Raw genomic sequence first — 27682 nt, 5'->3', positions numbered from 1 at the left:
ACAAAAGCATTATGTAGCCTGTCAATGCATGTATTCTTATGAGTAAATTTTAGTAATATATATCATCCCTGAAAATCATCTACTTCAGGTAAATTTTCAAATGTGGTGTACAGTTATACTTTGTGTAATTAAAATAAATTGAGCAGATAGAAATTTCTTTCATTTTCATGTTGTTCATTTGTGTTTTTATAATTCAGCATTGTTAAAGGTTTACTTATTTTTAATTAATAATTTCAAAGAACCAGCTCTTGGTCTTAACAGTTTTGCTTTTCCTGAATTATAATTTATTTTTATGTTACTTACATAAACTCATATATTTCTGTGGTTCTTCATATGCCAAGCACTTTTTATTATACTCCATACATTTAAATATAATGCATTCATATTATGTGATTATGATTCTTATTTAAGTCTTCTAGGTCCTTTGTGGGTTATGATTCCAATGCCAGTTCAACTTTCAAAGCCACTTAGCTCTTCCCTGTGTTGGCTCACCATCAGGTGGCCAGTCTGGGAACTGGGCAGTAGTCTATCTTTTGGTTTAGTTCTTAGAATCTAGAAATAGAATTAAACTTTTATAGTGCAGACAGGAGCCTGAGAGTTCAAAATCAACACTATGGGGTCATTTTCCGGACTTTCTCTCCATGTTCCCTTCCCTGGTAGTCTCCATTTTCCTTAGGCTTCCTTTGGGAACTCCAGGAAAAAAACATCCAGAACTTTAGTTACCTGGTTGTGCCATGACATGTCAGGTTGCCACATAGAAAGACCAAAAGAAAAAGTGGCAAGCTCACAGCAAAGTTCCAAAGTACTGAGGATTCTCTTGCTCTCTCGTGATGCTTCACTGATATTTTCTTTTCAGTGTCTCAAATATTTGCTCTGTAACAAATCTTTCTCTGTCCCCCCAGCCAGCTCCCAAATAACAACAGAGACTTATTAGTTATGAAAGCTTGGCCATTAGCGTAGGCTTGTCTCACTAGCTCTTGTAACTTAGCCCATATTTTTTTAATTAATCTATGTTCTACCACATAGCTCATGGTTGTTACTTCTTCTCCTGTATGTCCTGCTTGTTCTGTGTCTCCTGATGTCTCTCCCATGTGCTTAGATTCATCCTACTCTTCCTCTCTTGCCCAGGAAATTCCACCTATATTTCCTGCCTAGCTATTGACCATTCAGATCTTTATTAAACCAATTAGAAAGCACCTTGGCAAAACCACATCTTTACAGTGTAAACAAATTTTCTGCAACATTGCTCCATATAATTTGTCTTCACTCAGTGAAAAAGACACAGTGAAATCCTCTACATTAAATCCTCTACATTAAATTTGCGTGACTCCAAATTAAAATTGACTCAATTTTTGACAGAGATTAGCAGAAAAGATAGTATTTTTTAGTATTAAACAATTTATATTCTGAAAATTTTATATTTGTAGATCTAAATGTAACATATATGAAAAAGAATTTTCATTATTGGAAGTTGTGCTGTACATTGAACACCAAAATTGCAAGTTGTTTTAATAAAAATATTTGACTTAAATTTTCTAAAATATTTGATGGAATATTCAGCTATTACTGGAAGAAAATAATACTATATATTTTTAGCAATTGTGGTGGTTTGAATAAGAATGGCCCCCACAGACTCATATTTGATTGCTGAGGGAGTGGCATTAGGAGGTATGGCCTTGTTGGAGGAAGTGTGTCACTAGGGGTGGGATTTCAGGTTTTAAATGCACAACCCAGGCCCAGTGGCTCTCTCTCTTCCTGCTGCCTGCCTGTGATCCAGATGTAGATCTCTCGGCTCCTTCTCCAGCACCATTCCTGCCTGTATGCCTCCATGTTTCCTGCCATGATGACAATGGACTAAACCTCTGAACCTGTAAGCCAGAACCAATTACATGTTTTCTTTTAGAAGAGTTATCAGGGTCATGGTGTCTCATCACAGCAATAGAAACCCTAATAAGATAGCAATCAAAACTCAAGATCTAAGATTCCAGCCCAAATGTATTCTTCTATCAACCCCATTTTTTGCTGATATATGTTTTATTTAAGGATAATATTTTTAATAAATGGTGCTGCAAGTTGGATGTAGTGGTACAAGCCTTTAATCCCAGCACTTGAGAGGCAGAGACAGGTGGGATTTTTATTAATTTGAGGCCAGCCTGGTCTAAGGAGAGAATTTCAGGACATCCAGGGCCAAATAGAGACCTTGTCTAAAAAACAAAAAACAAAACCACAACAAAAATAATGCTGAAAGAATTGAGAATGCTTTTGCAAATAAATGAACTTTAACTTTTACTTCACAGCATACACAGAAATTGAATAAGAACTAAAGAGCTAAGATCAAAACTTCCTATTTTATTTTATTTTATAATTAATTTAATTTTACATATCAGCCACGGATTCCCCTGTCCTTCCTCCTCCCACCCCCAGCCTTCCCCCCCCAACCTTCCCCCCATTCCCACCTCCTCCAAGGCAAGGACTCCTGTGGTGATATTGTGTTCCCCAAAATATTGTGTACCCTAATAAACTTATCTGGGGTCAGAGAACAGAAAAGCCACTAGATACTTAGGATAGGCAGTGGTAGCACACGCCTTTAATCCTAGCATTCCAGAGACAGAAATCCATCTGTTCAAGGATACAGCCAAGCATGCTGACTCACGCCTTTAATCCCAGAAAGCGAGCCTTTAATCCCAGGGAGTGGTGGTAGAAAGCAGAAAGGTATATAAGGCGTGAGGATCAGAAACTAGAAGCATTTGGCTGGTTAAGCTTTTAAGTTTTGAGCAGCACAGTTCAGCTGAGAGCCATTTGGATGAGGACTCAGAGCCTTCCAGTCTGAGGAAACAAGATCAGCTGAGGAACTGGCAAGGTGAGTTTAGCTGTGGCTTGTTCTGGTTCTCTGATCTTCCAGTTCACCCCAATACCTGGCTCAGGTTTGGTTTTATTAATAAGACTCTTTAAGATTCCTGCTACAGACTCCCCTGGGGATTCAGCTCAGCCTGGTAGATTCATTTGAGGCAGGTCCAGTCCCCTCCTCCCTACCTAAATAGAAAGCTTGACATCTTGGGGCATACCTACAATCCCAGCACTTGAGAGATGGAAGCAGGAGGATCTAGAGTTTAAGGTCAGTCTCAGCTACACAGTAAGTTTAAAGCCAGCCTAGAATACATGACACTGTCTCAAAAACTGAGGGATTGGTAGAGAGAGAAGAGATAATAAACAAAATAGGGATATATAAAGACATTTAGTTTGTGTATTGTGGTTCTGGGAATAAAATCCAGGCCTCATATACACTAGGCAAACAATCTAGCAGTAAACTACATTTCCAGTGAGAAATAGAAATGTAAATAAAGGAAACATACTAGACAGTTTTAAAAACTAATACATATAACTTAATCAAAATTGAGGGGCTGGGGTGTGGTTGATATATTGTGCACCCCAATAAACTTATCTGGGGGTCAGAGAACAGAACAGCCATAATATTAAACGTTAGGCAGTGGTAGCACATGCCTTTAATCCTAGCATTCCAGAGGCAGAGATCCCTCTGGATCTCTGTGAGTTCAAAGCCACACTGGAAACAGCCAGGCATGGTGATTCATGCCTTTAACCCCAGGAAGTGATGGTAGGAAGCAGAGAGGTGTATAAGGTACAAGGACCAGAAACTAGAGCTGGTTAAGCTTTTAGGCTTTTGAGCAGCAGTTCAGCTGAGATTCATTTTGGATAAAGACTCAGAGGCTTCCAGTCTGAGGAAACAGGGTCAGCTGAGGAATTGGCAAGGTGAGGTGGCTGTGGCTTTGTTCTGTTTCTCTGATCATTCAGCGTTCACCCCAATACCTGGCTCTGGGTTTGTTTTTATTAATAAGAACTTTTAAGATTCGTGCTACACTGGGGAAATGGTTTAGTTGATAAAATGCTTGTCTTGAAAGCACTAGAACCTGAGTTCAATCACTAGAACCTAAGGTGCTGGGAATAAAAAGACAAACAGATCTCCATGGCTCATTGCCCACCCAGCCTAGCCTAATTCATTAACTCTAGGCAATTGCAAGACTTTGTCTCAGAAAAAGCAAGGTTGATAACACCTGAGGAATGACACCTGTGGTTATCTCCTGGCTTCCACTTGAATACCCACACACATGCATGTACACCTGCACAAATGTGTATATATACTACAGATATAAACACCTGCACACAAAAAGACAGAAAAAATGAAAACTAGTTTTCAAATGACTCTTTAGAAAATGGAAAGGCAAGTCACTGACCTGGAGGAAATATTCGCAATATCTGACTAAAAATTTATAATTAGAATATATAAATGGTTCTCAAAATGCAATAATATGAAGATAAATAGTCCAAACACTATACATAATAAACATTAATAGGAAAACACAGAAGAAAAAGATACATTCTTATTTCCTAAATTTCACTAAAAGTATAATTTTCTTTTACAGCTTGGAATTCAAGTGATTTTCTTCGACTAATTTTAAAGTAAAGTTCAATCTGCTAGTGTACAACTCAAATACCATCTCTTAGAAAATTTCTCTACCTTATTTAAGCAACATTAAGATATCTTTGCATTGTGAAGATTGTATACAGACCATAAACATATATTGTATCAAATGACATAACTGTATCTACTATACATTTGATTTTCCTATAAAAACATGAGTTCTACCAGACATTATGGTGCACATCTTTAATCCCAGCACTTAGGAGGCAGATGCAGGTGAATCTCTGTGAGTTCAAGGCTGCAACGCAAAGCAAATTCCAGGCTAGCCAGGGCTACATAGTGAGAACCCTACTCAAAAACAAAACAATAAAAAAAACCATACCAAAAGTTCCTTGAAGGTAGAAACTTAAGTCTTAATTGGAGGAGGAAACAGAACTAAAACCCTAAAAATGAATTTTACTTCAAGGAGGTACTGACAAAAAAAAATGGCAAACTGGAAAGAGTTAATTTTGAATTTAATAAAGCTTATTTTTTCCCTTAGGGCAGAATGAAGCATGTTTCAGAGAAACTTTCAAACTTCCACACTTAGATTCCTATAGTTTTCAACAGCAATTTCTTAAGTATTTTTTTCATACCCATAGCAACTTCAGTGGCATTTGTCCTCATATATTCTCCATGAGGCAGTCAGACTCACTCCTTTGTATTTGGGCATATTTTATTAGAGTTTTAAAACAATGTTTCATTCATGCAAGTAGTATTAGGATGCTATTTGCCAAGCATTGTTCTAGGTATTAGAGATAGGTGAAGAATAGCACAAAAATTTCTACTCTTGGAACTTAACATTTTAGGGTGAACATATAATTAAAATGAAATATACAACATGCTAATATTAGTAAGTAGGCTAATCATGTAGTGTAAGCCAGCTTGGGATACCCAAAACCCTGTTGTGGTTTGTTAAGTGATTCTAAAATATGAATGTGTGTTATCTCCTCTACAACAGCAATAAATCATGGCATACTATTACCCTAAAACTACTAAGGGGAAAATCAAGCAAAGGAAAGAGCCAATGATATATGTCTATGTTGGGAGAGGAATAGTCTGCCAATTTGCATCTGCTGACCATGTGAAGGATACATAAGAAATTATATTTGAGAGCTGTAAGTTGAAGAGTAAGCCATGTAGATATGTGGTGGTATTGTGTTCCCCAAAATATTGTGCACCCTAATAAACTGATCTGGGGTCAGAGACAGAACAGCCACTAGATACAAAGGCTAGAAAATAGTGGCATTCACACCTTTAATCCTAGCACTCCAGAGGTAGAAATCCCTCTGGATCTCTGTGAGTTCAAGGCCACATTGGAAACGGCCAGGCATGGTGACACACGCCTTTAATCCCAGAAAGCGAGCCTTTAATCCCAGGGAGTGGTGGTAGAAAGCAAAAAGGTATATAAGGCATGAGGACCAGAAACTAGAAGCATTTGGCTGGTTAAGCTTTCAGGCTTCTAAGCAGCAGTTCAGCTGAGACCCATCTTGGATAAGGACTCAGAGGCCTCCAGTCTGAGGAAACAAGACCAGCTGAGGATCCGACGAGGTGAGGTAGCTATGGCTTGTTCTGGTTCTCTGATCTTCCAGTTCACCCCAATACCTGGCTCAGGTTTGATTTTATTAATAAGAACTTTTAAGACTCCTGCTACATAGATATCTATGAGTTCCTGCAGACACACTTTTATGAATAGCAAATAGAAAAGTCCTGTGGTAGGAGGCATATTCCAAGAAAGCAGAGACTGGTATGTTAAAACCAAGTGATTACAATGTCAAGATATTTTCTCTGAGAGGAAGAGGAGGAATGAAGGTGACAATTTGAGAGAATTTCAGAAGAGAGAATTATGTTAAGATATGAAGAATTCATTCACACCCGGGTGAGACTGTTGATGCCAATTCTTCCCCAGCATGCACCTTATAGTGTTATAAAAGCTAGCCAGTAGGAAGAAGCTTTCAAGTCAGTTCCAGTTTCAGGTCTCCAATCCATCATGAATTGGGGAGGAGCTCACAAAGTCTCATCCTCATTGAGGAGCTATTGCAGTTGATGACTCCTAGAGAAGGGTGAGTCAGTTTTCATCAGAGATGCTGTCCCTCATAGGTTGACCACATTCCAGTGGATGGCCCTATAGCTATGCATATATTGGAAGTATTAATTAAAGAGACTCAGTTTTTAAAAAGAAAAGTACATAAAATTGGGAGGGACACATGTCACCTGGCTATCTTGGTCTGGAAGGAGTGGAATCAGGAGTGAAGGTGGATTTGAACTAAATACATTGTACAAATATGTGGAATTATCATAGAATAATTCTTTATTTTTTGAGACTATAATATAATTACATCATTTCCCCTTCCCTTTATTCCCTAAAAACTTTCCATGTACTCCCTTCCTTACTTTCTCTCAAATGTACACACACACACACACACACACACACACACACACACACACACACACACAAATACAACCTACTCCCTCTGTATAATGTTACTTATATGTGTATGTTTTTAGGACTGACCATTTGGTATTGGATAACCAATTGGTGTGCTCTTCCCCAGGGAAAGACTATTTCTTCCACTCTCAGAATTTCTTAGTTGCCTGTAGTTCTTTGTCTGGAGTTGAGGCCTTATGAGCTTTCCCCCAACCATGTTAGCATGTCTATTGTTATTGTCTTTGTTCAGGTCATGTTTAGGGAGCCACACATAAAAGACCAAAAAGTGAAACATGAAACACTGAAACAACTAGAAGAAAACATAAGTAGTACTCATATTGGTATAGGAAAGGACTTTCTGAATAGGACACCATTTGTCCAAAACTTAAGGCCAACAATTGACTAATGGTCCTTCATAAGATTAAAAGGTTTCTACACAGTTAAGAAACAATCAGCTGGGTGAAGAAGTATACCACAGAATGGGGGAGAATCCTCTTTGCCAGCTATACATCTGACAATCAATATGTAGAATAAACGAAGAATCCAAAAAACAATAAAAAAGTGACCCATTAAAAATATTGGCCTGTAAGCTGAACAGGGAGTTCCCAAAAGAAAAAAAAGGCTAAGAAATTCTCTAAAAAATGTTCATCATCCATACCAATTAGGAAAATGCAAATAAAAAACTGAGTAATCCTAGCACTTAGGAGGCAGAGGCAGGCAGATCCCTGCGACTTTAAGGCCAGTTTGGTCTAGAGAGTGAGTTCCAGGACAGCCAGAGCTACATAACAGAGAGACCCTGTCTCAAACAAATAAACAAACATAAAAAGCAAGCAAAAAAACAAAAAAAAGCTCTGAAATTTGATCTTATGCAGACAGAATGACAAAGATAAACAAAATAACCAACAACAAATGCTAGATTCAAAATGTGGGGAAAAGGGAGCTCTCATTTGAGGTGGTATTGTGTTCCCCAAAATATTGTGCACCCTAATAAACTTATCTGGGGTCAGAGACAGAACAGCCACAATATTAAACACAGAGAATAGGCAGTGGTAGCACACACCTTTAATTCTAGCATTCCAGAGGCAGAAATCCATCTGTTCAAGGATACAGCCAAGCATGGTGATTCATGCCTTTAATCCCAAAAAGCAAGGCTTTAATCACAGGGAGTGGTGGTAGAAAGCAGAAAGGTATATAAGGCATGAGGACCAGAAACTAGAAGCATTTGGCTGGTTAAGCATTTGGCTGGTTAAGCATTCAGGCTTTCAAGCAGCACAGTTCAGCTGAGATTCATTATGGATGAGGACTCAGAGGCTTCCAGTCTGAGGAAACAGGACCAGCTGAGGATCCGGCGAGGTGAGGTAGCTGTGGCTTGCTCTGTCTCTCTGATCTTCCAGTATTCACCCCAATAACTGGCCTCAGGTTTGATTTTATTAATAAGAACTGTTAAAATTCCTGCTACACTCATTCACTGTTGGTGGGGTTGCACTCTGGTCCAGCTACTTTGAAAATCAGTGTGGAGAATCCTCAAAAAGCTAAAAATAAATCTACCATATGACCTAGCTATACCACTCCTTGGAATATGCACAAAAGGACTCAACAAGATATTCCACAGATACTTGCTCAACTATGTTCATTGCTGCTCTATGCAAAATAGCTAGGAAATTGAAACAACCTAAATGTCCTTAACCTGATGATTGGATAATAAAGATGTGGCACATATACACTAGGGGAAAACACCATCAGCTTTGAAGAAAAATGAAATTTTCAGGTAAGTGGGTGGAACTAGAAAAGATCATGCTGAGTGAAGTAACACAGACACAGAAAGGCAAATATCACATGTTCTCTCTCATCTGCAGTTCCTAGCTCAAAATCTTCAGATGTAAGTGTAGTTACCACCCTCATTAAAGAAATTTCTGTTTGCAACAGATGAAAACCACAAGCAATCAATATGCAGAGCTGTGGAGCCCGGTCCCAACTAACATCAACAACACAACTCTGGCATCTAAGGCCCAGAGATCATTAGAGAAGAAAGGAAGGAAAGATTGTAAGAGCCAGAAGGACAGAAGTTTGCTGTGAGACTGTCTCCTAGAAATGTCAGAAGCTACACCCATGAAGTTTCAAGAAAAAATTTTAAAGCTATGAAAAATTTAAAAAAGATTAAGAGCACAGGGTAAAGACTGTAATTTCTTCTCTAAATTACTTTAAAACTTTTAAAGTTTAAAACTTTTTAAGAATTTCATACATGAACACTGTAAATTTTCACTCCTCCCTCTTCCCCTCCAACTCTTCCTAAGTGTCCCCCACCAATTCCCTCAAATTCATGACTTCTTCTAAATTATTGTTATACACACAACCCACTGGGCACATTTAGTGTTTTTCTTGCTTCTAGAGACTATCTTCTAGACATAATAGGGATGCTGCATCCATGAAATCTCATTAAATTGGTTACCTAGACAAAACCAAAACAATGATACCACCAGTTGATATGCCAATGGGGATAGGAGAAATTTCACAAGGCCTCACTTCTACTGTCAATCAATGACTTCTGAGAAAGAGAGACAGCCTTCTTCGGGGATGAGTCCTGATGGGTTATCCAATCTCTCTCTACTTTAAATTTTAAAATTACATTTATTTGTGCACACACAAACACACACACCATCTGCGGAGGTCAGATGACAATTTTCAACAGTAAGTGCTCTCCTTCTACCAGGGTCTCAGGGATTGAACTCAGATTTTCAGGCTTGTCCACAAGTGTTTTTAACCACTGAGCCATCTTGCAGGCCCTCTGTCTATTTAAAACAAGGTTACACTATGTAGCACTAGGATCACAGGCAGGCTCCACCATACCCAGATATCTTCTAAGATGGCAAAGGCCCCCATCCAGAGAAATAAGAGAGGAAGTAGAGTACTGTTCTGCTATATAGTTGTATTAGTTACTTTTCTGTTGCTGTGAAAAACTCCATAACAAAAGGCAACTTATGGAAGAGTTTATTTTGGCTGATGGTTCCAGAGGAGTGAGTCCATCATGATGGTTGGCAGCATTTGGCTGGAGCAGGAAGTTGAGAGACATCTTCAAGCACAAGCACAAAGCAGAGAAAACAAATTTAGTGGATCAAGGCTTTGAACTCTCAAAGTTTACCTCAGTGATGTGCTTCCTCCAGCAAGGCTACAGGACCTAAAAGTTCCATAACCTACCAAACAATGTCATCAAGGAACCAAGTAATCAAATATTTGAGCCATTAAGAGATATTTCTCATTCAAATCACCATAATACTACAATTTAACACATGTAAACAGTCTATAAATTATACATCAACTATTATGGGTTAAATTGTGTTGTCATATTATGTTGAAGTCCTATTCCTGTAATTATAAATATGATCTTATTGAAAATAATGTATATATTATTAGAAATAAGATCACTGCAGGTATAATTAGCTATAATGAGGTTATATAGGTACAAGGTGGGGACTCAAATCCAGTACAATTGAGACCTTCACAAAAAGGCTAAATACACAAAGGATAAGAAATAACAAATTAATGCATACAGATCGAGATCACCTTCTCTCTCTCTCCCCCCTCTCTCCCCCTCTCTCCCCCTCTCTCCCCCTCTCTCTCTCTCTCTCTCTCTCTCTCTCTCTCTCTCTCACGCACACGCACACGCACACGCACACGCACACGCACACACACACACACACACACACACACAAAATGACAAGAGAAAGGGAGCAAGGAAAGGAAAGGAAGAGACTATAAAACACCCAGAAAGCATTTAACAAAATAGTGGTGGGAGGTCCTTCCCTTTCAATAACTACATTGAATATAAATGTAAATTACTGAACCAGAGGCTGGAGAAGTAGTTCAGTATCTATTTAGCATGTAGTTAAGTGCCTGCTTAGCATGAAGGTAGAAACCCTGGGTTATATGGAACATACACACACATATGCATATATACACATACACATTCTCTAATCAAAGCAGTGGCTGAATAGATTTATAAAAAACAATACCAGAGCTGGGTGGTGGTGGCACACGCCTTTAATCCCAGCACTCAGGAGGCAGAGCCAGGCAGATCTCTGTGAGTTCCAGGCCAGCCTGGGCTACCAAGTGAGTTCCAGGAAAGGCGCAAAGCTACACAGAGAAACCCTGTCTCAAAAAACAAAAACAAAACAAAACAAAAAAAAACAAGACCAGGACTGGGGATGTAGGTCAGTAGTAGAGCACTTGCCTAACATGCTTAAGGCCCTGGACTCAATCCCAAGAACTGCAATAAAAATAACAATATCCATAAATATAAGATATAAGATACTACCTCAAAAGACTCAACTTTTAAAAAAAAGCTGGTTAAATAATATAGCAGATAGCAATAGTTACATCAAATAAAACAGACTTTAAGTAAAAAATTGTAAATTAAGGCAAAGGTAATTATATAATGAAAAAAGATTGTGTCATCAAGAGATATAGCCGTAAGAGATATAGCTACATATATATGCACTCAAAATCAGAACACATAAATATACAAAGCAAATACCAACATATGAAAAGAGAAAAACTACATAATACATTAATATGAGAGGACTTTGGTATCTCAACTTCAAAAATGGACATAATCCAGGCATAAAATTAATAAAGAGGCATTGAACTTGAGTCATACCTTACATCAAATAGTCCCAACAAACATTTACAGACTATCTTACCTAACAGCAACAGAACAGACATGCCTGTGAAGTTCATATGAAATATTCTCAGGCAGGGGGCATCAAGATCATGATGGGAAAACGTGCAGAGATGACCAGCCACACTAGTGGAAACCCATGAACTATGAACTAATAGCTGTGGAGCCCCCATAGGACTGGACTAGGCCCCCTGGATACGGGAAATGGTTTTTTAGCTTGAACTGTTTGGGGAGGGGGGACAGGCAGGAGGATTGGGATCCATCCCTGTTGCATGGGCAGGCTTTTTGGAGCCCAGTGCCTAGGGTGTGACACCTTATACAGCCTTGGTGCAGGGGGGAGGGGCTTGGACCTGCCTCAGCTGAGTGTGCCAGGCTTTGTTGACTCCCCATGGGAGACCTTAATTTGGGAAATGTGGGGATAGGGGATGGGTTGGGGGGCAGGTTGGGGGTGGGAAGGAGGACGAGGGGGGGATCTGTGGTTAGTATGTAAAGTGAATAGAAAATTTCTTAATAAAAAAAAGAAATATTCCTTATATTAGTCCTCAAACAAATCAACAAATGTAAACACACTGAAATTATATAAACTATCTTTTCTGGCTACAGAGTATTAAAGCTGAAAATGGTAAAATGAAATTCAGAAAACTAACAAATAAGTATAAATAATGTGCTTATAAACAACCAACAAATAAATTAAGAGAGAAAAAATCAAAAGGGGCACTTAAAACACCTTGAAATACAATATGCCAAAATTCACAGACTACAGGAAAAATCACTTCTAAGAGGAGGGAGATTTCTAGCAATATTGAGTGTATTTAAAGACAAAGATGAAAAAAATAAAGACAAAGATGTCTAATAAATAACCTAATATCATTATCTAAAGGAAGTTAAAAAAACAAGAACAAATTAAGCCCAACATTAGTACAAAGAAAATATCACACCAGAAATGAATAGCTAGAAAGACACAAATAAATAAAATAAAAGACTTTACAAATAAAATCAAATAGAAACAATCATAAGATATTAATATGAATAATTACACACAGAGAAAAGGATAAAGAAACCCAGAAACATATGAAATCACAAGAAATAGAAAACATGAGCAGAGTGTGCTTACAGCTACTTGGGAACACTGAAGCAGGAGGATCAAAGGAGCCCAGGAGTTCCAAGCCAGCCTGTGTCAATATACAGATGGGATAAAGAAGGGCAAGGGGCAAGAAAGAGGAGGGAAAGGAGGAAAAAAGGGAAGAGAGAAGGGAAACTGCAAGGGGGAAGAAAATAAGAAAGGGAAAGGAGAAAGAAAAACCATAACAGAACAAAAATAAGGAATATTTGTAGCTAGAGTTTTCCTGCCTGGCCCACAGTCAGGACAAATCTCTCTCACCTGCCAGTCCCACAGTCACTCAGACCCAACCAAGTAAACACAGAGACTTATATTGCTTACAAACTGTATGGCCATGGCAGGCTTCTTGCTAACTGTTCTTACAGCTTAAATTAATCTATTTCCATAAATCTATACCTTGCCACGTGGCTCATGGCTTACCGGCATCTTCACATGTTGTTTGCCATTGTGGCAACTGGCAGTGTCTCTGACTCAGCCTTCCACTTCCCAGCTTTATTGTCCTCCTTGTCCCGCCTATACTTCCTGCCTGGCCACTGGCCAATCAGTGATTTATTTATTGACCAATCAGAGCAACACATTTGCCATACAAAACATCCCACAGCAAAAATTGCATCAGTAAAAAGACATCTCCCACCAAAGAAGTCCAGGACCTGAGAACTTCAATGATGAAATAAAGCAAACATTTTAAAAGGAACTAATATCACCTCAAACTATTCAAAAAATTGACAAGAAATGGATAGTTATCAACTTATTTTTATTAAAAGGCCAGAATTACCCTGATTTTTAAAAGAAAAATCCAGACAAGACACTGGGGAGATAGTTCAGTCAATAGAATGCTTATTCAACAAGCACATGGAACTGAGTTCAATTCCACAACCCACTGTTGTGGAATATTAGTTAAAGATGTGTTACATTTGATTATGCTGTGGAATATTTGTTCAATGATGCAAAGATGTGTTGCATTCTTTTATGTTGCATTTGTTTAACTCTGTGAAGTTGTGTTACTGTGCCTGTCCAAAACACCTGATTGGTCTAATAAAGAGCTGAATGGCCAATGACAAGGCAGGAGAAAGGATAGGTGGGGCTGGCATGCAGAGAGAATAAATAGAAGGAGAAATCTGGGAAGAGAGATCAGGGAACAAGAAAAGGAGACAGAACACCAAGGGGCAGCCACAACTACACAGCAAGCCATGGAGTAAGAAGTGAAGAAAGGTATATAGAATAAGAAAGATAAAACCCCAGAGGCAAAAGATAGATGGGATGATTTAAGAAAAGCTGGCTAGAAATAAGCCTAGCTAAGCCCAGGCATTCATAAGAAAGAATAAGCCCCTGTGTGATTTGAGAGCTGAGTGACAGGTCCTCAAGAGCCAAAAGAGTAAAAAAAAAACCAAACAAACAACAACAACAAAAAAAAACAACCAACAACAACCCACTTTAAAAACTGAGTGTAATGGCAAATGTTTGTAATCCTGTCACTGGAGAGGCAGAAACAGGAGGATTACTCGAGCTCACTGCCTAGGCAGCTTAAGTCAAATCAGCAGGCTCCAAGCCAATGAGAAATCCTGTCCCAAAAAGTAAGATGGAAAGTAATTAAGGAACCATACTGGACACTGACCTCTGGCCTCCACATTCATATGCACACACATGTAGGAACACACAAAGAAAACAAGAGCTACACAAGAAGAAAGTTACAGACCAATAACTTATTTTTTTAATTACAAGTTACAAAATCAATATATAAAAATCAGAGACAAACATGGTGATATGTCTATATGTGAGGCACTTGAGAGGCTGAAGCAGGAAGACTGCCATGAGTTCAAGGCCAGCCCGGGCTACCTAATGAGATCCTGTCTCAGAAAAGCAAAACAAAACAACAACAAATAAACTTCATCAAAATCAGTACCATTTAGGGGCTGGAGAAACAGCTCAATAGTTAAAGAACATATACTGTTATTCCAGGGGACTCAAGTTCACTTCCCAGCACCCAAATTGGGCATCTCATAACCATCTGTAACTCCAGCTCTAGAGGGATCCAAAACCTCTGCCCTCTGGGGATATCTGCACTCTTCATACTCACACCCACAAACATACATTTAATTAAAAATATCAAAAGTAACTTTTAAAAATCAGTACCATTTCCATATGCTAACAATGGATTATCTGAAGAAGAAATCAAGAAGACAATCCCATTTGTTACAAAAAAAAAAATTAGAAATGAACTTAAGCAAAGAAATGAAAGATAGTACACTTAAAATTATGCAAGAAAAATGCAATCAATCAAGCAATAAAAAGATACCCTGCATTCAAAGAATACTGATAAAATATCTAGCCAGGTGGTGGTGGTGGACGCCTTTAATCCCAGTACTTGGAAGGCAGAGGCAGGTGGATCTCTGAGTTTGAGGCCAGCCTGGTCTACAGGGTGAGTTCCAAGATAGCCAGGGCCACACAGAGAAACTTTATCTAAATATATATATATATATATATATATATATATATATATATATATATATATATTATCTTGAGCAATCTACAGATTTAAGTTTGATTTCTATTAGAATTAGAAACAGAAATTCTAAACTTTGTAAAGCACACACACACAAAAAAAACCATCAAAAAACACAACCAGAGGCACTACACTATCTGATATTAAATCAAATACAAAGACATAATAAACAAAACAGATACTGAATAAAAAAAACACATTAACCAATGGGACAGAATAGACAGTTAATATCCAAAAGACACAAAATCAATATGCCAAAGGGATGGAAACCCAAACAATCACCTAAGTGAAGAAACACTCTATGCAATGGGAGATAGATTCATAAACCATACTAATAATTTGTAAACCATAATAGAATAATAACCAAAATATATTAGGAAATATAAACAATTTGACAGTTAAAAATTTTAGTTTAGGCAAAGAACCTGAATAAAAATTTCTCAATAGACACATAAATGAACAATAGCATATGACAAAATGATAAACATCTCTAATTAGGGAAATACAAATAAAAACCCTAAGTGTTAATGCCTCACATCTGTCAGAGTTGCTAATTTTTTTAAAAGTTGAAAGATAAATGTTCATAGGGATATGGGGAAAACCTTGTGTACTCTTATTGGGAAGTAAATTGGACAACAGCATGGAAGTTTCTCAAACAACTGAAACTATCATATAATCTAGCAATCTTGCTATTGGGTATATTTTCAAAGAATACAAAAATCGCATGTCAAAGAGATAACTATACTCCCATGTTCCCTGCTGGGAGTATAGTTATTCACAGGAGTGTAGCTCAGTAGAAGAACATTTGTCTGGCCTGCATTAGTCCCTGAGTCCCATTCCCATCATCAAACAAAACAAAGAGGTGAGCCATGGTCCATTAGCACATGTATGAATAAGAAAACTTTAGTACATATGCACATTAGTATACAAGTTGGAGCCACCACCTGGGGCCATGATGACATCCGGATCCAGGCTACTGCCAAGGACCATGTTTGGGTCCGTGGTCCTACCAGAGTCTGGATCTGTGTTGAAGGCCGTGGCTCATGTTGCCACGGAGGGCAGTGTGGATTCCTGGCATCAGGTAAGTCATCTGAATCCATGTTGGTGGCCCCATGGTGCAACAGGGACCATGCAGATCTCAGTGGTCTGTGCTGCTACCCAATGCCATGGTGACAATTGGGCCAGACCTGCAGCTGAAGGCCATGCCTGTGTCCGTGGCCCTATTGCAGCCAGAGTCTGTATATTTGTCCGAGGTTTCTGTTACCATCCAAGGCTATGTAGATGTCCGAGATCTGGGGCCATATTACTGTCCAAGGGGGCCACACTGTCGCTGGGGCCATGCCAATCTGAGTGGCCTGCACTGCCACCTGGGGCAATGGTTACATCCAGACCCAGTTGCTGCCGAGGACCATGTCTGGGCCTGTGTTGCCACCAAAGATTACACGGAAGCCCAGGGCCATGTTACCAGAGCCATCCTGATCTGAGTGGCCTGTGCTTATACCTGAAGCTAGGATGTCATCCTGGCCCAAGCTGCTGCCTGGAGCCATGTCCAAGTCTATGGTCCTGCTGCACCTGGGGTTTGTGGCCCATGTCAGGGGCCATAGGAACTATGTGTGATGAAATCAAGGGGCCATGCTGAGCTGGCTCTGCCCCTCACTGAACATGGTAACAAGAGAGCTGGCCCCAACCCTCATGGGAGAGCTATCCACCCCCCTGCATTTGGGAAATATGGCCCCACCCCTCATAATGGGCAAGGGAGAACTGACCCTGATGGCATGGGTATAGGGAAATGGGTTTCCCGTCCCTCACCTGAAGGGGACAGCTTCAGTGGCCTGAACTGACCAACTCAACTACTACCACCCATTCCCACAGCTGGGCCTGGGGCTTGTCCACCCTAACATCTACTCCATCTAGGACCTGCTGGAGCTCATGAAGGGACTGGCTGGGGTGGCCACAAGATATTCGAGTTTTGGTGAGGATCCAGGAATGATGGTGTACCAGAAATCAGAGGTCTTGAACCAGACCAATGACACATTGCAACTAACATTTGCAAGTAAAGCTGACTGGACAAAAGGATATACAAAGTGATACATGGGGCTCCCAATGCTGCCAGAACAAATGAAGAGATGTTGAAGAGGCAGGAAAGATGGAGAAGCGAAGAGGGTTTTTTATTTTGTTTTTGATTTGTTTTGTTTTTTCATTTTTTTTGTTTTGTTTGGAATTGTTTTTTAAATTTTCTTTTGGGGGCACTGCATGTGTGAGGGGAGAATATAGAGGGACTGGGAGATGGGCAGAATTAGGGTGCATGATGTGAAATTCCCAAAGATTCAATAAAGAAATTATGTCAAATTAAAAAAAAAAGAATACTAGTTGGCCATTAAAAGGATAAATTTACGTTGTTTATGGCAACATGCATGGAACTAGAAGACATGCTGTTACGTGAAATAAGCTAATCACAGAAAGACAAGGACCACACAATCACTCTCAAATGGAATCTTAAAAGGTCCAACTCATAGAAACAGTAAAATGGTGATTACCAGAGGCTGGAGAGTATGGGAATTGAGATGCTGTTGGTTAAAGGTCACACAATTCTAATTAGGAAGAATAAATTTAAGAGCGCCATTGGATAATGTAGTAACAATATTTAATAACACTGTGTGTACCTGAAAATTGTTGAGAACATTTTAAATGTTATTACCTCTAATAAGAAAGTGGAAGCATAGGGCTAGTAAGATGGCTCAGTGGATAAGTGCCACACAAGTCTGATGACCTGAGCTTGGAACCCAAGAACCCATGTAAAACCCAAAGCTGGGCAGAGCAGCACATGTCTATAATCCCAGCGTACCCCTACTGGGAGATGGGAGGTAAAAACAGAATTTCTGGAAGCTTGGAGGATCAGTTAGCCTGGCATAAGCAGTAATGAACAATAAGAGATCCTGTCTTAATGCAAGTAAGACTGACATCCAAATCTGACTTCCACATGCACACCCACATTCACTCAACATGAACAGACACACACTAACAAGAGAATGGGACAGTTATTAGTCAGCTTCTTACCATATGAAATAACTTGAGATGAGCTACATTATACAGGTTTTTCCCCCTTAGTTTTAGAGGCTGAAAGCTCAAATGGTATGATGCAGGCTTAGTAAGTCACTTCTATTTCACTTCACAATGCAAACAGCAATAGCAGGAGTAAACAAGTGGTTACTTCTCAAACCAATAGCAGAGATAGGTAGGTGGGACCAGACATATTTCTTTTAAAACAAACCCTTCCTAAGACATATCTTCTGAGGACATGCTTCAAGTTCCTCAAAGATCTTCTACTAGGTCTTACTTCACAAAGGTTCCCTGGCACGTTCCAACACTGCCATCTTGTAGGATCAAATCTTCAATCATAATAGAGACCTTATGGTAGAAACATTCAAAGCAAAGCTGTAATAAGCACTAAACCTTAATTTGGTGATTCCACAAAGCATACATTTTTTTTCAGTTGGCTTTGTTTTGAGATCCAGCTGACACTGAATTCATGATTCTCTTGCCCCTACTTCCTGAAACTGGAATGATAAGGCATGCACGAAATATAGCTTTTTGTTCATTTGTTTGTAGCTCAGGCTGGACTTGTCCTGAGATTACAAGCAGGTACCACTACACCTGGCAGTAAATGAAAGTTTCACTCTTAAGCCATTTCTGAACTACTTCACTGAGAAATTATTTCCTGGCTAGACAGGGTGGAGAACATCTATTATAATTCCAACACTTGGAAAGTAGAGGCAGAGGATCAGAAGTTCAAGGTCATCCTCAGTTATGTAGTAAGTTTGAAAGCCTGGGACTGTGAGACTCAGCCTAGGGGAAAAAAAACATCACAAACAATAGAAAAGGGGGAGGGAGAAGAGAGAGGAGCAGGAGAGGAAGGAAGAAAGGGAGGGAGAGAGGGAAGAAGGGGAGGGTAGAAGGCAGACAGTCCACCCTCAATTTAGTCCAGCCATGCAACAAAGTAGCTTTGAACTTAAGAATAGAAGGAAAATCAAGAGACTGTTTACTCATTGACCCTCTTGCTTTTCTCTATTTTTACTCTCTAGATTTCAGTTGTAATTTAGGGAATCCAAAATTATTCAGGCTAAGTTGGTTTATTTAAGAAACTAAAAATATCTAAAATATAGTTCCTGTTTGATCACTGTCTACTTTTATCTAACTATCCTTGTGTCTTAGTCTATTTTGTACTACTATAACAAAAAATGGAGACTAGGTGCTTTACAAAGGATAGAGGTTTCTTTAGTTCATAGTTATGGATGTTTAAAGACATGGTGTCAACATCTCAGTTCAGTTCTGTTAAGTGGTCCTTTGTATCACAACATGAGCTCAGGCTTGTGTTTTTATAATGTACTCTTATAAAACTCAACATAGTTTAGACATAACCCAAATGTCTAATAATAGAAATGAGCATAGTGTAGTTCACTTAGAAGTACTGTGAAACTAATAAAATAACATTAAAGTATTAAGTTGGTCTGGTGGTTCATGCCTGTAATCTCAATTCTTAGTAGGTAGAAGGACCTGAAAATTTGAGAACATTGAGACTGTCTCAAAAAAAAGAGCATTATATAAGCAAATTCCATGTTAAATATGAATGTATTATAAACACACAATTACTTCGTTTTCTATAAATTTATGCATACAAGAAATAGAAGCTGGGCATAGAGATATTGATTAATACGGAAGTGGGTGGACATGGTAGCACATACCTATAATCCTAGCTTTTAGGACACTGAGGCAGGAAGATCATGAGTCTGAGGCCAACTTGGGATACACAGTGAGTTTCAGTCCAGCTTTGGCTACATAGTGATGCCTAATCATAGAAGGGAGATAGGAAGGGAAGATAAAAGGAAGGAGGTTGGTTGGTTAAGGACTGCAAGTGGAACTTAAGCATCTCCACTCCCATTATTTTTCAACTTTTCTCAAATGTTAACAATCATTTTATAATGGAAAATAGTTAAACTGAAGTTTCATGTCAAGTTTCATAGTCAATCTTCTGCCCACATATTCTCACTCAGTATATTGTGCTATTAAGTCTGATGATATCACATTATATCTAGATGGTTATATTATTCTAAAAATGCATATCATTATGAAAGAAATGATTTTATAGAGGTAAGATTAAATACCTTTCATTTACTAGGGATTAACAGTGCTCATTTTCTTCTTCACATTCCTTACATCAACTACAAATTCATATTTAATCTTTCTAGATATTTAAAACAAAATAGATGTTTACAGAAGAGAAATATCATTCCTGTATTAACAGGGACATCCTGTACCAATATACCTACTACAGTGTGGGAAACTAGTACTTACAAACTTCAAATTCTAAAATTTAAAAAATTTATAAATCAAGAAAGTTTGGGAAGAGCTGAGGGAAGGGAAAATCATGATCAAAATATATTATCAAAAAAATTTAATAAAAAACAAAAGTTTGGGCCGGGCGGTGGTGGCGCATGCCTTTAATCCCAGCACTCGGGAGGCAGAGGCAGGCGGATCTCCGTGAGTGCGAGGCCAGCCTAGTCTACAGAGCAAGATCCAGGAAAGGCGCAAAGCTATACAGAAAAACCCTGTCTTGAAAAACCAAAAAACAAAAAAAACCCCAAAAGTTTGGTATATTTCAAATTAAAATCTTACTTGTTTATCTGTATTCCTTCCAAGGGGATTTTCTGTTGTTTTTACAAATATAAAAAGCTCTTAAAATATACTAGTTAGGTACAAGTAAATGAACCTCTTAAAAATGTGAAGAGACTCATATTAACTTTAGATATCATCTGAACTGTTTTTTTCATGTTAAAACATAAGGTGTCACCAACTGGATCAGGCCCTCTGAATGGGTGAGACAGATGATTGGCTTGATCTGTTTGGGAGGCATCCAGGCAGTGGGACCGGGTCCTGTACTCATTGAATGAGTTGGCTGTTTGAAACCTGGGGCCTATGCAGGATCGCTTGGCTCGGCCTGGGAGAGGGGGACTGGACCTGCCTGGACTGAGTCTACCAGGTTGATCTCAGTCCGTGGGGGAGGCTTTGTCCTGGAGGAGGTGGGAATGGGGGGTGGGCTGGGGGAAAGGTGAGGGGGGCCGGAGGGGAGAGAACAAGGGAAACCTTGGCTGATATGTAGAACTGAATTATATTGCAAAATAAAAAAAAATAAGGTCTAATACCCCAATGTATTAGGATGAGTGTGGTAGGGTAGAGAAATGAGTACATCATGAGGGCTTTGCCCTTGCACTTCAATTGGACTTGCCAGTCTCCAGACCCATACAATATAAATGCCCATTTTACCTGATTCATGGTATTTGCCAGAAACCTATATAGATTAATACAAAGATTAACATAAAAAAGGTGTCAAGCAACAATTTGAATATCACTGTTTTAATAACATGAAATACAAGTACAAAACATCATACAAGTATACTTTTTCCTACATGGAGATGGAATAACATGCATGTGTTTTTACCAGAATCTGTATCACCAAGTACTTTTGCCACAGTACCAACGGCTTTCCAAAGATTTTATCATTCCTATGCAATTTTATCACAAATAAAAAAAGCTTACAACTCTTTCCAAGCAATGCAGATTTACATTTATGTTAATATTCCTGTTCAAGGTGCTTTGGAGAACTGTTACATAATATAAATTACCTTAGCTTAAAGTTTTGAATGGGTAGTGCTCTCACATTGATCAAGTCTCCCTTATACTGGCATTGCAAAGACACAGTGCTCTTATTGGGCTCAAAGTTTTATACATGTCAACAGCCCTCAAACTGTGTAGGAAAGTAAATAATCATTTTCTGAAAAGGTTACAGTATCATAAAAGCTACTGGTTAAGCAGAAATGCATGAAAACCCATTTATAGAACACAACAGCAACAAAGGATGATAATGTCCTACAAGTACTAAAGAAAAACAAGTTTACAAATATTAAACTGCCCTTCTTGCCTTTAAAAGGTTTACTACATCAAGTGAGAGTAAAATCAATCAATAAAGAAAAAATTGTGTAAACTGTGCTGGTGCCCAGCATTCAGCAGCCTCCATAGCATTCCTCACAGTTTTCGGCCATTTCAGTTAAGAGTTGTCATATAACAGATAAAATAAAACAAAAGCAGCATTACTTTGCAGGGAAAATATGAAAAAAATACTGCTAACTTCATAAAATATCTGAAAGTAATTTTTGTTTTCATAAATAAATAAAATGGTGTTTTTAAAGTTTTAATTATTCTTGCTGCGGGAAAAAAAAACAAAGTTACATCAATCTTTAAGGATAAACACTGGCTTATTTAACATGTATGGAAACCTGAACCACATTTTCAATTGCTGGTGTTATGCTTTGTTCTTGGTAGAATCATCTTTGTTTCTTCTTTTTACATCCCAATTATAAACCCTAGCCATATCTGCAACAATTGTCAAAGAAAATGCAAATATAATTCTAAAGATAACAAATGAAATTTCCATTTACTCATACAGTGAAACAGAGACAGAGAAGTCACACAAACAAAAATACTAGTGGCAACTACTGTTGACAGCCATGTTGCTATTCTATCAATTGCTAAGAAAATTCTGGAATTAACTTCTACAAAAATCAAGACTTCCAATCAATAATTGCTTAGTATATCTAGTCAACTTTGGTACTATACTTAATGACTATGTGCTAGATACTCCCAACAATTTTTGAGACATCAATTTACAGTATTGTCCAGGTTGTCCTGAAATTCATGGGCTCAAATCAGTAGTGTACACACCACTGTGCCTAACTCATTTTTTTTCTATTATTTTCTTATCTGTCAAGTTTTAAAACTAATCCTTCATTCACGAAATTTCAAAAATCTGACTCTATATCAAAATGTTAAAAATGAGTACAATTATCTAAAATTTTATCCCTTATATTTCTCTGGGTTTAACAGATCCTTTAGTTTACTAAGTATCTACTGTGTGAGTAGGTACTCTACAAAGCCTTGAATAAGCTAGGCAAAGTCCCTTTCCCTCATGGAGCTTAGATTAATGTCTGTCTACTATTCTAACTTTTCCAGTTTATATAGTATTATATCAATGATAAATGGCACTTCTCTAAGTTTCTAAGATTAAACTTAGATGACTTTCTTTCATTACATCTCATTTTCTCTCACAATTAACAGCTTTTCTTTTCCACAAGGTCTAGCTCTCCTAGGTCCTCAGCATTTCATAGTTGAATCAAGTATTTACATCACTAGCCACATGATGATCCTGGCACCAAACCTCAAAAAAAAAAAATCTATCTTGCCTTACCCAAGAACTTACCTACTACATACTACATGTTGGGGGAGACTGCAACTCAGGGTTAAGCCAGGAAAACAAAGTACTATGTGCAAAGTGGGAGAAAAAAAAAAACTCTGATGGGATTAGAAAATGTTGAGGAATGCTTTGATGCTTAGACTGAAATATGAAGGATAAAGGAATATCTCCAAATAAAAATCATTCCAGGTAGGAAGAACAGATGAAGGAAAGAACAAAAGGAAACACAAACGGCCTGGAACATTTTAGGGGTGAGTAAAACAACTGGTTATTTGAAATCTGCACCGTTCTAGAGAAGAAACTGTTAATGGAAGAAGTCATAGCATGTGATGACACTGGCTGAGGTATAAAATGAAACTAGTGGGAGACACTTGAGACTGCATATGTATATATTATACACAACAGCTAATAATTGAAATATCATAACTAGAGGACTAAAAGAAAGATGTGTGACTTGGTAAATTCATGCTGGAGATGTTGTAAAGAACATGCACGTTCTGGAGCACCAAAACTAAGTAACATCATAATACAGAAAGCTTCATGGGGAAAAACACTTCCATAAAGGCAAGAAAAACTGACATGACTGAATTCCTCCTGGTTGTTAGGAAATAAGTGTGAAGGACAACACCCAGGTGTTTTTCTTGAGTGAGTATGTCAGGAACAGGAAGAAGAGATAAAGCAGAGTGTCCCAGTTAGCTTTAGCTGTCATCTTGACACAGCCTAGAGTCATTGATCAGAACGGCCTGTGACATGTCTGTGTGGGATAGTCTAATCAAGAGGATCTAGCCTACTGTGGGTGGCACTATTCCAAGGCATTATAAGAAAGCTAGTTGAGCATGAGTGTTGGAGAGCCAACAAGCAGTGATCCTACATGATTTCTGCTTCAAATTTTTGCTCTGGCTTCCCTCAGTGATGAACTGTGACCTGGAAGTACACACCAAATAAATCCTTTCTTCCCCTAAGTTGCTTTTGGTCAGATTGTTTTATCACAGCAACAGAAAGGAAATGACAAGAGAGGAGAAAAGAACATGTTGCAAGCATTTCTTCCCCTCCAAATTTCCCCTATAAATTCTGTATTGCACCTCAAAATAGCTTAAGTTTTACCTCCTAAAAAAGCATTCCCTGACCTAACTTCAGGGCACATCTATCATTCCCAAACTTTCAGTTACCTTGATGCTGAATACACGGAATTATTTACAATTGCTATGAAGTTATCATGACCTATTTTACATGTACAGTTTTAACAGGGAAAGATTTTGGCACACTTTGCCCCTCCACTGATTTTCATGATTCATAGGGCTTAGCACACTTGGAGAAATTGCTAAGACTTTTTTAAGTCAGAGTCTTATCTAGTAGCCCAAGGTGGCTTCAAATTCATAATACTCTTGCCTCAAACTCTGAAGTATTGGGATTACAAACATACACTACTGCACCTAACTTACTGAGGACTTTTAAATATTTGTGAAATTAAACTATTTGATTATAAAGTATAATAAAATATTTGGAAAAAACTTATTGACCAGTGTGAACCTGCTGTCCACATCTCTGCATTTCAAATTTATTAATTTATCTCTAAACTTTTTGATTCAAATAAGATAATCATTATCTTATGCAATCTCCAACTTCACATTTATTTAGGAATAGTCATTCTTCCCATATAAGCAATATAGGAATTTTTAAAAATCTTTCTCCTTCTTCCCTTTTTTATTTGTTAAAAGGATACTGACTTCAGTAGTAGTAAATTGATCTCGAAGAAAGTCAAGGTCTTCTTCAAGAGAATCCAGATTCTTTGTGGCAGTTGATAAATTCTTTTCCAACAATGCCTGAGCTTCATCAATATCATATTCAAGCATTACATTAGCCTGAAGAGAAAAAGTCATGACAATTACTTAACAATCTCCACATTAGAGCAAGTGTTTGCAAACTGCAGCCCTTGGACCAAACCAGTCCATTGTCTTAGCCTGAAAAATAGAAAATATTACTATTTGACCCTTTACAGAAAACTTGCTGACCCCTGAGTTACAGGTATATAGAAAATGAAGTTTCAATACACAAAATCACAACACACATTATGAAATGAAATGGGCAAAAGGTAGAACAGTATGTGTTACCATTTCTGTAAAAAGGCAGAGGAATAGTATGTATAAAATTTTTCTTGAAGGATACCAAGAAATAGACTGTTGATTACTTTAAAGGCAGGTACACTGTGCTAATGAGAAGTAGGCTTTTCACAGGAGGTGAAAATTTGCATGCAATTTAAAAGGTACAAAAGCACTGTCTTAGTTATTTTCTCTTGCTATAACTCAGTTATCACAGACTGGGTAATTTATACAGTATACTATACTTTGCTATAGATTTAATGTTTGTCTCCCAGAATGAAAAGTACCAAATTCATATACCAGTAGAATTTAGAGATGGGGTCTTTGGGAAGCAATCAAATTTAGATGACATCATGAGGAAGGAACATTCATGATGGCATTAGTAAGCTAGTATACCTTACTGCTTTACCACATGATCTCTTCTACCACAGTATGATACAGCCTGTGGCCCTCACCAGATGCTGGCACCATCCTCTTGGACTTCCCAGTTTCCAGATGCATCAAATAGACCTAATTCTGTATAAATTACCCAGTCTGTGATAACTGAGTTATAGCAAGAGAAAATAACTAAGACAGTGCTTTTGTACCTTTTAAATTGCATGCAAATATGTTATCTGTTAAACAAGTATTAAAACTTAGCATAGAAACTCATAGTTATAATCCTGGAATGCAGGAAGCTAAGGAAGGAAGATTCCAAATACAAGGCCAACCTGTGCTATATAATAAGAGTTTGTCTCAGGAAAAAAAACAGAAAAATTCACACCTATAATTCTAGTACTCAGGAGGCAGAAGCAAAAAGGGTCAGGAGTTCATGGTTATTCTCAGGTACATAGTTTGTTGCAAGCCTGGGATACATAACAATCAGTCAAAAAACAAAAACAAAGAAGCAAAAAGCCGTAGGCAGAAGTTTTCCTCCTACCTGCCTGTTCCCAAATATTCAGCAGCCACTTACCAAATAATTGATTCAGAGGCTTAATATTACTTATAAATGCTCGGCCATAAGCTCAGACTTATTACTAACTAGCTCTTACTCTTGAATTAACCCATAATTCTTATCTATGTTTAGCCATGTGGCTTAGCACCTTTTCTCAGTGAGGCATTCTCACCTTGCTTCCTCTGCATCTGGCTGGCAATTCCTGACTCCGCCCTTCCTCTTCCCAGCATTCTTAGTTTGGTTGCCCCACCTATGCTTCCTGCCTGGCTACTGGCCAATCAGCATTTTATTAAACCAATTCAAGTGACAAATCTTTACAGTGTACAAGAGCATTATCCCACAACAAAAAGCATTAACCCAGCACTTGAGACTCTGAGGCAGGAAGAATAGGAAGCCAAAGTTATCCTGGGCCACACAGGAAGACCCTGTCTTAAAAAACCAACCAACCAACCGAACAACAACAACAACAAGAAAAATACTGGGACTCGGGATGTAGATCATTGGTAGAACACTTGCCTAGCTTATGCAAGGCTCTGTATTCTGTAAAAAGATGGGTAGCTGTAATGTACTTATTGAACCTCAAATAACTAAAAAACAGTAAAACAAACAAAAAATCCACAAAACTATCATGAATAGCTGGATGTAATGGTTCATGTCTTTAATATCATCATTTTGGAGGAAGAAGATGGAGGATCTCTATGAATTTGAGGTCAGCCTGGTCTACACAGCAAGTTCTAGGATAGCCAGGGCTACATAGAAAGACCCTTTATCAAAAAACAAAGACAGCAAGCAAGCAAACAAGCAAACATTAATAGCCAGGACACATACATAACTCAAGAACACTGAAAATATAAGTTGGCACAAAAATGTATTCACAATAGCCGAAAAGGAGAGATAAACCAAATATCTATTAGTTGATAATGAATAGACAAAATGTGGTTTATATACACACAACAGGGTATTTTGGACTATGAAGGAATGAAGTTGATACACAGAGAAAGGAAGTAAATTAGTAGTTGCTACTGTTTCTCAGCACCTGGTAAAGGTCAAGTGCAGTAGATGCCAGAAGAAAGGAAGTAGCAAAAGGAATGTAGAATAAATGTTAATAGAAATGGGTTCAATCACAGTAAAACTATTTATG

The 27682-nt window shown here is 38.2% G+C and overlaps 1 protein-coding gene across 2 annotated transcripts in view; it reads right to left on the bottom strand.

The window, feature by feature from the left end:
• Positions 1-21587: 21587 nt before the first annotated feature.
• The window catches only part of Vbp1 (VHL binding protein 1), a 16247-nt gene continuing 10152 nt past the window's right edge, over positions 21588-27682 (bottom strand). For both annotated transcript variants that reach the window (XM_052742837.1, XM_052742842.1), the window contains 2 exons: positions 25232-25370; positions 21588-22631 (listed from right to left, as the gene is read on the bottom strand). In XM_052742837.1, the coding sequence (XP_052598797.1) occupies positions 22561-22631; positions 25232-25370 (210 nt within the window). In that variant the 3' untranslated portion in view covers positions 21588-22560. The remainder of the gene's footprint in view (positions 22632-25231; positions 25371-27682) is intronic.

This window comes from Peromyscus californicus, unplaced genomic scaffold (genome assembly GCF_007827085.1).
Source record: "Peromyscus californicus insignis strain IS unplaced genomic scaffold, ASM782708v3 Scaffold_10__1_contigs__length_136768540, whole genome shotgun sequence".
NCBI lineage: Eukaryota > Metazoa > Chordata > Mammalia > Rodentia > Cricetidae > Peromyscus > Peromyscus californicus.
The sequence above is the reverse complement of the archived record's forward strand: the minus strand, read 5'-3'. Positions and strand labels throughout refer to the sequence as shown.